The 10,728-nt window shown below is 37.8% G+C and overlaps 1 protein-coding gene across 2 annotated transcripts; it reads right to left on the bottom strand.

The window, feature by feature from the left end:
* Positions 1–322: 322 nt before the first annotated feature.
* Positions 323–10,028, bottom strand: LOC132142536 (ubiquitin carboxyl-terminal hydrolase 38-like). Of its 2 annotated transcripts, none has more exons than XM_059552483.1 (11): positions 9,867–10,028; positions 7,129–7,857; positions 6,091–6,226; positions 5,664–5,793; positions 5,320–5,421; positions 4,886–5,044; positions 4,236–4,429; positions 3,910–4,003; positions 3,688–3,794; positions 1,956–3,222; positions 323–834 (listed from the first exon to the last, which is right to left on the bottom strand). In XM_059552483.1, exons 2-11 carry the CDS (start codon positions 7,808–7,810, stop codon positions 673–675), a joined length of 3,033 nt encoding a protein of 1,010 aa, XP_059408466.1. In that variant the 5' UTR covers positions 7,811–7,857; positions 9,867–10,028; the 3' UTR covers positions 323–672. The 2 variants fall into 2 exon arrangements, with proteins under 2 accessions (XP_059408466.1, XP_059408465.1); XM_059552482.1 differs by having other exon boundaries at positions 7,129–7,863; positions 9,867–10,027.
* Between the last annotated feature and the right edge of the window lie 700 nt (positions 10,029–10,728).

Raw genomic sequence — 10,728 nt, 5'->3', positions numbered from 1 at the left:
TTAGACCATGTAAAGTTAACACGAGTCTTCACTATAAAGCAAAAAACTTAATTATTACATATTAACACTGTACAGCAAGAGCAAGGTGTTTATTGTGTAGCTAGTCCAATAATTTTGTAAAATCTAAACTATTTAAAGCACATAAAATAAAATAAAAAATAATTATTATTATTATAAAGTTAAGTCAAAAAACTATTCCCTGAACGAATAAAATAACTTAATTGTAATCAAATAATTGACAAGACAGATATTATTGTAATCCCCAAACTAGAAATTGAAAAACTCCCAATTAAAATATTCATGCAAGTAGTTCACAGTATAGTATGGTCCAAAAATATTTGCTTTTATTTTTAAAACCATTCTCGGTCTAATGATTCCTGTTTAATAAAAAGAAATGATTAAGATTCCAGGATGAGACCATAATTATTACTGTATTCTGTACATATTTATTGCATGCCCAGTTCTGACCTATAGTACTCAAGTGCTTCAATTCATTTCAAATGGGCATCACTGCAAATGGGAAAAAGCACACAAACCAGAAAAATTAAGACATCTGTTCTGAGGTGGCACACTTATCCACATAGTGGGGAATTAGGGCAAAACAAATCTGGTGAGTCTGGTGTTGTCAGTGGGACTGTCCAGCGCTCTAAGGGGAGTGTCTGTGACTCTTCCTTAGAAGACGAGTCTACTGATGGTATTGAAGCCCCCTCCTCCACCCCCACCTGAGGGTCCACAGCTGCCAGGGGGCTCGTTGTCATCAGAACCATTGGGTCGGAACGAGCAAGAAGCAGAGGTTGCTTGAAGAGCCCGAGCTCTGGCATTCAGCTCCTGCTCCTGGATGGAAAAGAAACGAAGGGTTAAATCTATGCTCCAGGTTCAACTCTAATCAACTGACTAATAAGCTTGTCCAAGATAAAGGAAAAGGTTTCATATGATTAAAAAAAAAAAATTTAACAATAAAATTTATTGGAATAACAATCATTTCATTACACCATAGAAAAAAAAAGAGAATCTTATTATTATGTTCAATAAAGCTTAAAAAATACTTCTTTTATATCCTTAAAGGTATAAAGTATTTAATTACATCTGTGAAGTCATAATTAAAAATGGTGTAATTAATATTACCTAATGTTTTAAGAGATATGTCATAGGAGTTTTCAACAGGGTTCATCTCTGATGATATGATATAATTTCCTGGTTTTTTCCCTTCATGTATTTGCACCACATGACTTTTAAGTTTTTATCAACATTTGTTCAAATGAATTTTATTTGTGAAAATATTACTACTTAATAAAGTTTTCTCAGAAGTTGTCTTCATTGTGATATCAGAACAGTTTCACAAGAATACAATTTATTTTAATTCACAAATGTTGATGGATAATGTGTATGCAAGTCTTGTATGAGAAATACATATACTTTAAAAATAAATAAATAAATAATACCAGTTCCAAACAAAACAAATGAGTGTTATGCACTGATAATATTACAGTTATATATTACCATTCAATTTTTTTTAAAAACAAAAAACTTCTATTCAGCAAAGATGCCTTAATTTTACAGTAAAAACTTTTATACCGAAAAAAAAAAAAAAAAACTATTTTACATAAATGCTGTTCATTTGAACTTTGTTCATAGAAGAATCCTGAATAAATGTTTCATTGTTTCACAAGTATATGAAGTGGCACAAATGTTTTCATTCAACGCTGATAATAATATAATGTTTCCTGAGCAGCAAATCAGCATCATAGAATGCCTTCTAAAGGATCATCTGACACTGAAGACTGCAGTAATGGCAGCTAAAAATTCAGTTCTGCCAGCATAGGAATAAGTTATACTTTTGAACATATTAAAATACATATCTTTTTTTTATTGTAATATTATTTCACAACATTACCTTCATTAATTGTATTTTGATCAAATAAATGTAGTCTTGGTGAGCATAAGAGCATTCTCACCTGTAGGAAGAGTTTGTTGTCTTTGGTAATGGCATCCATCAGCTCTTTCTGCAGGGGAGGCTCTCCACTCAGTCTTGAACCATTTACAACTGGCCCTGGACTACCTGGTTGTCCACTGACCTCTTGTTTCCTATAGACCAGGACATAGGCTGTGTCCTTAGGGAAGCGACTGGTGACATTCTGCAATGAATCAAAGTTTGTAAAAGACACTCGGCTGTCATTAAACAAGAACCAGTCCATGGGCTTGTGGTCAGCGCATCCCATTTCCTCCTGTGTGGCTGGCGAGATCTCTGCAAGGCTGGAGTTTTCCAGGGTCTTAGGACATGGGTGAGCTACACAACCATCAGTGCTACTCGCATTCCTTCCATAAGAGTAGTAGTGACCGCTCTCGGAGGACATCCCAGAATGCACTACAACAGAACTCAAAACATACGGTACTGACAGCATCTCCGAATTGCTGTCGTCTGTCTCGCTATTTCTTCTGTTTTCCGTCATCCCATCCTCCTTTTGAGAAGGCTTGAGCTTCTTAGCTAGATTCTCACCACTCTCGGGGGAGTCGGATGAGGAAGATGATGAAGCCGAGATACCGTGTTGGTGTAAAGGCAGGCTCATGTGTAGCGGAATGCCTACATTGTCCAGGATCTTGCGACGGACGTGGCAGGTGGCATCGTACGAGAAGCGCAGCAGAGTCAGAATGAGGTACTCAGGTGCCATCACCACTTGCATAACCTTCTTGGCCCTCTGCAGAGAGGCGCAGCGTTCACAAAAGTAGCAGTTCTCATTCTCTAGGATTTCTGGAGCCAGGAAGTAGTCAACTAAATCTGGTACAGACAGTGTGGGCTCCACCACTGGCCTCTCCATCCCAGCTCCTGCACCTTCTTTTACTGAGCCCTCTGAGGATTCACTGCCTCCATTCACCGCCCCCTGGCAGGGTCTCACAGAGGAGGAGCTTTTGTGCTCATCAGCGGGACCGTGGCACTTGGACATTGTAGGGCAGAAGGCAAGAGAGAGGTCTGTAAATGGCTCCTCTTTTTCTGACAGGCTGTGGCACTGCAGGCAGCGGATGGCTGTCGAGAGTCTACCACCAAACATACGCTCCACTAGAGTGCGACCATCTCCCTTGGCTGCCACAGGATCTGGATGTGATGGCATATCAGTGACTGGCTGCCCTGCAGCAGCTTGAAGAGTTTCCACAGAAGTGGTTGCAGGTTCAGGTTTTGGGCTGGTCACCTGAAGTGCTGAAATAGTCTTCTCTTCTTCATGCAACCTGAATATCACATTGAAAGACAGAACATCACAAATACTTGAACTACATTGGCTCCCCCTGCTGTTGTAAATAAGAAAACACACTATTTTATTGTTAAGGGTTCTAATCAGTTAAAATACTCAATCAGATAAATCTCATATTTCTTTGCAGATAAGAAATTACAAAATGATATACACCACTGTGCAAAAAAATCTTAGGCCACTAGTATTTTCACCAAAAACAAACATTTAATTTTTTTTTTTTTTAATTTTTTATAAGCCAGTTATCTTTTGCTGTGGTGTATCAGTAGGAAATATGTATTTACAGTAATTGTAATAATCTGATAAGATGCACAAGGAGTCAGTGCTCCACACAGAGTCTGTCTGGAATGACATGAAGAAAACCGTGCAGTGTGTAGAAGGCTTTAAACATACATCTTTCATATAGTTTACAGGAAAGGATGCCATAGCCATTTTCTGAGTTTACCTGTCCAGCAGAAAGCGCAGATACTCTGAGCAGTCTTGCTGGGATCCAGCTGTAAACCATGGTGGCCGAGCAACCTCCAAAAAACTCCTTGGAGAATATGCTGCTCTCTGGTGGGCATATAGCATGATAAATAAACACCAGCAGGAATGTTTAACAGTCTCATTTAACACCCTACCCAGTCATGCCAAGCTGTGCAACACTTCAGAGGATAGACAGACATACCTGTGTGTGGGCCAAGAAGGCAAATAGAAGCTGGAGCTTCTTCATGAGGGTGTTGCTGCCATTCAAATGAAGAGACATAACATGCCGTCTGAAACTTTTAAAAAGAGACTATTAGAGCTGCGAAATATCTTGCAGTTGAAAAAGTACTGTACATTTTTTAAACATTTAAATGCCCGATGAGTATTTCTAGCATGTATTATTAATATTGTGTTTACATGCAATCATTTTTATAGTATATAAAGAAATGGTATTTGCATTTGGAGAATGTTAAACAGTTAAACCGTTGAGGAAGAGATCAGATATTATGCAGTAGATTTAAAACTTACTCTGTAGCCATAAATAAAATCTGGATGATGCTGTTCATGTAGCACGTGTTGCCCAGATTCACAAGCCCCGTCTTCCCCGTTTCTGATTTTCCCGTGATCTTAAGCAGGCCTGAGGCAAATGAATTTGACTGAGAGGTCCAGGCACTTTGGTTTAGAACAAATTTGATCTTCTCTTCATTAGGTTTAGGTAGTTCCTACAACAGAACCAGAGGTGGATATAAAACAAATGAAGCACTGAAATAACTACTGTCCTGAAGTTTGTGTTCAGTGAGGTTTTTGTTTTGTTTCTAATAAATTAATACTTTTGATCAGCAAGAATGCATTCAATTGAACAGCGACAGTAAACACATGTCTAGTGTTACAAAAGATTTCTATTTTAAATAATTGCTGTGCTGTTAAACTTTCAAAAACTCCAAGCAAGACATGAATGTTTCTTGAGCATCAGAGCAGCATAATTAGAATGATTTCTGAAGGATCATGTAGGAGCATGAGACTTCTTTCAAAAACATTAACCTTACCGACCTCAAACATTTGAACGATTCTTTATTAAATTAGTTAATACATACAAAGACAAAATGCTAAATAAATTCAGCAGTGATTTAAGTTAGTTGATAAGAGATGAAACCGGAGATTTCCTGTCTATATCTTACTTTAATGGACTCAAGAATGCTGTCATAGAGGTCTGGGAAGCCGGAATACTGGTACATCATGCAGTGGACAAGTTCTGCGAACTGCAGCAGGAAGGTTTTGCTGTTGGGAAGGCCATCGTTCTTCAATGACTTTACAAGTGGGACTATATGAGTAACCACCTGGTATAAATGACAGGGGTAAAACAATTCACATCACACTGAAATTATTACAAAGCAGATATTAAAATGCTAAAATTACCAACCTTTAGAATGTTCTGACTCATTTCAATATTAAAAGAAAAAAAAAAAAAAAGATTTATTAAAAAAAAAAGTAATCTATGAAGGCTTAATTAGGCTTTAAGCACTTATTAACGGGACAATCTAATGGCACGAGGGGTTTTAAAACTAGGGTTTTTGAAAAGGAGAAAGAGAAGCAATGTCCACAGTGGCCTTACTAAGTGGAAGGCTTCAGGAGAGTGCTGGAAACTAAGCAGCATGTGTGAAAGAACCACCAGCGCTGCCTGTCTCACAATAGGATACCAAAGACGATTAAAGACCTGCAAACAGACAAATAAAACTACATTCACACACATAAGCGCATAGAAAAGCCTCTGACAGGCAGGTCTTACCAACCAATTCTTAGGTATCAAAGACAAAAAAAATTGTTGATAAACTCAAATAACCAACTAAATCCTGACCCATTCCACTTCTCAATACCTTCCACAATTCAGAACTCTAATGCTGGTGTTGTATGTAATTCTCTTAACATTTGACTTTGAATGAGTACATACACACAAACCTGTTCAATTTTGAGCAGTGTGACATCTATGAGGATGGTGAACTTTTGAACAGCAGCAAGTCCCTTTAATAAAGCAATGACCCACGTGTCCACGTGATTGGCTAGAGGCCAGGATAACCAGTCAATCATCCTGAAAAAGATGGAAAGAGAAAACTGGGTCAGGACAGGCAACATATAAAATAAAAGCCTTATATAACAGTGCCACAAAAAAAGAAAACATTTTGACCTCAACATTCAACCCTACAAAACAATTACTACTCATTTAAAATCTGTTAAGCCATGAGGAACACTACACTGCAATTACCACAAAACTGAAGCGCGCAAGAAGCAGAGAAAACGGCATTTGGATCAAGGGCTTAGTCTTTCAAACAGACACAAAAGCACTATTCACGAGCTTTACACAGCGTGCACACACACACAGTCTGACCTGCAGAGTGCTTGTGTCATACTGGCATCTTTAACATTCTGGTCAGTGGTGAGGCTTCTGATGAGGACTGTGATCATTTGCAGAGGGATGTGCTGGACCAGGCTTGCTAGAGCAATGGAGGGCTCAAATGAAGGGTCTGAAATGAAAACAAACACATTGTGGATACTTGCCAGTTCACGCTTACACATGTAGTCTAATTAGCATAATATTAAAAAGTAAGAATTAATCTTTTATTATAATTATTATTCTTATGCTATGCTTTTAGAGGTTCCTGAAACATTCAGATTACAAAACACATGCATGCATATTAAAAAAGTATGTCTAGCAGGCATCGTATAATATAAAAACTAACATTTATAAAAAGTATAAGTAAAATATAGAAAATTAGGAAGAAGATTACCTAATGGTTTGACTGATTTTCCCTGAATATTTACATAAAGTAACCCCAAAGATTTAAGATAAGACTGTATAATTTAACAAGACGTTCACATGTTCATGGTCACATGACAGGCTGGTAAAAAGTAAAATATTTCATCAGATTTTCATAATTTATGTGAATGATTCTGTTTTAATTATTTTGATTCTGTTTTTATTTCAAAATTACTCATTTTCATAATAATAATAAAAACTACACTGTTTGGGGAAACCCCGATATAGATAAAAAAAAAAAAAGCAAGTACACTTTAGCTTGACACATCTTGACTACATTTTAACAATGCTGTTTCTGGATTAGTTAATCCAAAAATAAAAAAAAATATAATAATAACTGGTGATCATTTACTCATTCTCATGTCTATATGTCTACTGTGAGCAGTTTTTATTATATTTCATGGTGCTTCTGCATTCTTTTAAAAGCTTCATCCACATTCATTGTAACTGTGTGTAAAAGAGCAACCAATTTTTCCTCTTTTACTTTCCACAGAAGAAAGTCATAAAGGGTTGGAACAACATGAGGGTGAGAAAATAAGAGAATTTTCATTTTTGGATTAATTCCCTTGATTTAAAATCTCATCACAAGAGGAATCATTGGTTACTGACCTGTGGATGAGATGATAGCAAACACCTCCTGCAGTGACGGTAGCAGCATGGCCGGCTCGGCCTTCCAGATGCCCTGCAGCAGCACACTCACCCTGGTCACCTGGGTCACATACTCCCGCAACTCCTGCTCTTCAGTGGCAGGACAGTGGAAATACGCAAAGGTGCGCACAAGCTGCTGACAGAACAGAACTCCAGCCTTCTCTCGAGGAACGCACTGAGGGAAGTCCGTCAGTATGGTGGCCAGCTTGGCACAAGTTGCTGGTTCTGGCCGTTCACAGATGATGCGTAGGACCTCCGTCTGTAGCAGCGGTGCCAACTCCAACACAGCCGGGCAGCTGATGAGCAGTCGGAGGGAACTGTGTAGAAAGTCCAAGATGGCAGGGTCTCTGCGGTCCAAAGAGCCATAGCCCTGCTGTAGGAGACCAAGCACGTATTCCTTGGTGAAGAAGCGGGCAAACTCATCGCGATGGTAACGCGCGTACGCTTCTTGCACTTGGAGGCCAACCTGCCGCTGAAAAGCATCCTCACCCAGGAGAATAAGGCGGGTGGTGAGATGGTACAAGGCCTGGCACTGCTCCTCCGTCGCTTCCTTTTCTGCAGCCTCCATCACTTTTTTCACAATAGCCCGTTTGACAGCCAGAGGATGGGAGGAGCTGACCAGCGCTTCCAAAATCTTATCCATGGCTGGACTGTATTGCACCACAGGAAAGTTGAGCTAAGCCAATAGAGCTGTAACTGTATACGAGAGACAATTATATTATTTCTGGTGCAATTCCTGATTGTGTAAAAGCATTAGTTATGTCTGGCTATAGATACATAGATCATCTTTTCTACTTAAAACTGTCATGTTCAATTCAAGGTAGTACCTGCAGTTAACTATTGTAAAATTGTTTCTACGCCAATGTCTTTAGTGCACAACAGATCTTTATCTTTTAGCTGCCTATACATTTCTGAAATAATAAAGTCAGTGACACAGAAACTTTATTCCACTTAAAGTTTTTTTTTTAAATAGCTTTAAATATATATATATCTACACTGAACTAAGTTGAAAAATTAACTTGTGTTAAAATGAAAGTTAATGAGACCATTTCACCCAGTTTCTCATATTTTCATCACTTTAAAGAAACAATTACCCACTAACTATGGAATTATGTTAATTGCAAAGTATTATGCAAAAAGTCATTTACCTCCAAACTTCTGTATTAACCAAAAAATATTTCTTTCAAATGGTTTTTCAATATTCCAAATAATGAAGGATTCTTATATTGAGTACTATATTATATTCCTTAATCAATTAATACCGTTAATTTATTAAATACACAAAAATTAAAATAAATTCAACAAAATTAAATAATCTTTTTTAATAATTATGACCTTGCTTCAAGTCATCTGACAAATATGTGACTCTTCGAAAACAGACCCTCCATACCAAGTATATAATTAATTCATTTATTTACATTCCCGTGTAGAAATACACATTTATATGCACATCTTTGAATAATATACCATCTTTTTATTTACAATTTTTTATATAAATAAACAGGGGGCAATTACAGTATGGCATGGGCAGCACATCATAGACTTCTTCCCAAATAAACATAAAAACACATAAGAATTGAATCACATTAATACAGACACTTTCACATAATTACAGATTACAACAAAACAACATGTTTCATAGTAAATACAACCACTTACAAAATCTATAAATAAGAATCAATAATCAGTTAGGCTCCGCAGTGGCACACCAATAATTTCTAAGTAAGTCCTAACTACAGTTTGGAGGCAATTTTTATTCTTTTGATAGAAACCTGCATAGGAATGAAACCTTAAATTGCTCTCAATAAAAGTATTATTAAATGCTTCCTCAGGGCAAACATTATTTGGTGAACCCTCTTGATAATAGCCTCTGTATTTTGTTGAAACTTTAAGGTTGCATTAAAAATGGTTCCAACGTATTTTTACTCCTCTACTCTATCAACTGATTTGTCCTTTAATAAGCGCTGGTTGCACCTTTGGGTTGTTGTTGTTGTTTAAATCAATCACCATCTCTTTTGTTTTCGTTATATTTAGTCTCAACTCTGCCTCATTGCAGCATGTAATAAACTTAAGTGCATGACTGTGGTCACAATTTGAGCTTGATAGGGAAGAAAAACTATATCATCCACATATTTAAGAACATTACAATTATCCTCATAACATTTGGCACTCGTTTGTATAAAGGTAAAAAATAATTGACCAATAGATGTATAACCCTCTCAGAATATTTGCTCAGAATAACTGCTAATGTAAACGATGTCTTTCTACAAAAAAATCAACCCTGACAAATGTGTATGTATTGCGTGTTACTCCCCTAGACAGAGCATTCTTAAAATAATCAATAACTTATGTTGTTGTCTGTTAAACGTGAGAGCAGAAGTGTTTTCTCTGAAGCTGTCATTAAGATAAAGCTAACGTTACCTGCTAACTAGCCTGACTAATACAAAGAGGAGCAACGAATTAAACAAAGCATTTAGCGGTACGACACAATAAAAACAAAACTGAAATATCCGCACAAACTGCTAATACCGTTACATACCAGGTTTGTTTCCATCGTTATAGGCTAAATCAGTAGTTAAGCAGCCTGACTCAAGAACCGAGACAAAGCAGACAAACACAAATGCCCCAGCACTGACTTAGCAAAAACAAGATTTACTCTCCAGTCCTTACTAAAAGAGGACAGTTACATCGACACTCACCGAATTACGTCATTCCGAAAATGTCTTGGTATATAACTGGATATAAATCACATCAAAAGCCGAAATATATATTTTTAGAAGATTAACGTTGAGTGCTGTTCGGTGAACTGCGACCTCTTTCAATCAGCTGTTCAAACACGTGTACGTCATCTAAACGCGCGCAGATGATGTCAGGACCAGGGGGGCAGGGTTTCATATTTTTTTGAAGCACCCCTGGGCGCCGCCATTGGCTAGCGGACCCCCACCTGCTGTTAGCATTCTATTGACTCCCATTCATTTTGGCGTCACTTTGGCAGCGAATAACTTTACATCTGAGGCGTTTAAAGACTCCATTTGTCCATTAATTATTTCTAAAGAAATACGAAAATGTATAAAAGGCTCCATTACCTTCCGTCTTACGTTATGGTCCCGTAGAAGCAGTTTTTTTTAAAAATAGGCTAACGATTGCGTCATAACCAGAGACTCTCTGTCGCACAGTAGAGAAATTACCGTATGGACAGGAGGAGAAGCTCGCAGACAACCTTTTACTGTCTATTAGGCTATCGGGGGGACGTGGAGGCATGAAGTCAAGGGAGATAATTAATCAGAATACTTACCAAAATTTGCTCCAGTTCACGCTCGCCTTCTCTGCATGATTTGGTGGGTGATTCAGATTTCTCTTGGCACAGAGATTAGAAGACGTACAGGTTGCTCACGTGACATGTACTTCATCAAGCTCAGTTTGAGTCTGCGCAGTACGCCCAACTGTCTATGATTCTGTTTCCCTTTCATAGGTCACTTCGATGCTGCGGTGACGTCACCACGTATGGGAACACCTTCGGTGTGACGAATGTCTGAAGCCCTATACCATCCCGCCAATCTT

Source organism: Carassius carassius, chromosome 6 (genome assembly GCF_963082965.1).
Source record: "Carassius carassius chromosome 6, fCarCar2.1, whole genome shotgun sequence".
Taxonomy (NCBI): domain Eukaryota; kingdom Metazoa; phylum Chordata; class Actinopteri; order Cypriniformes; family Cyprinidae; genus Carassius; species Carassius carassius.
This window is presented reverse-complemented; position numbering and strand designations above follow the sequence as displayed.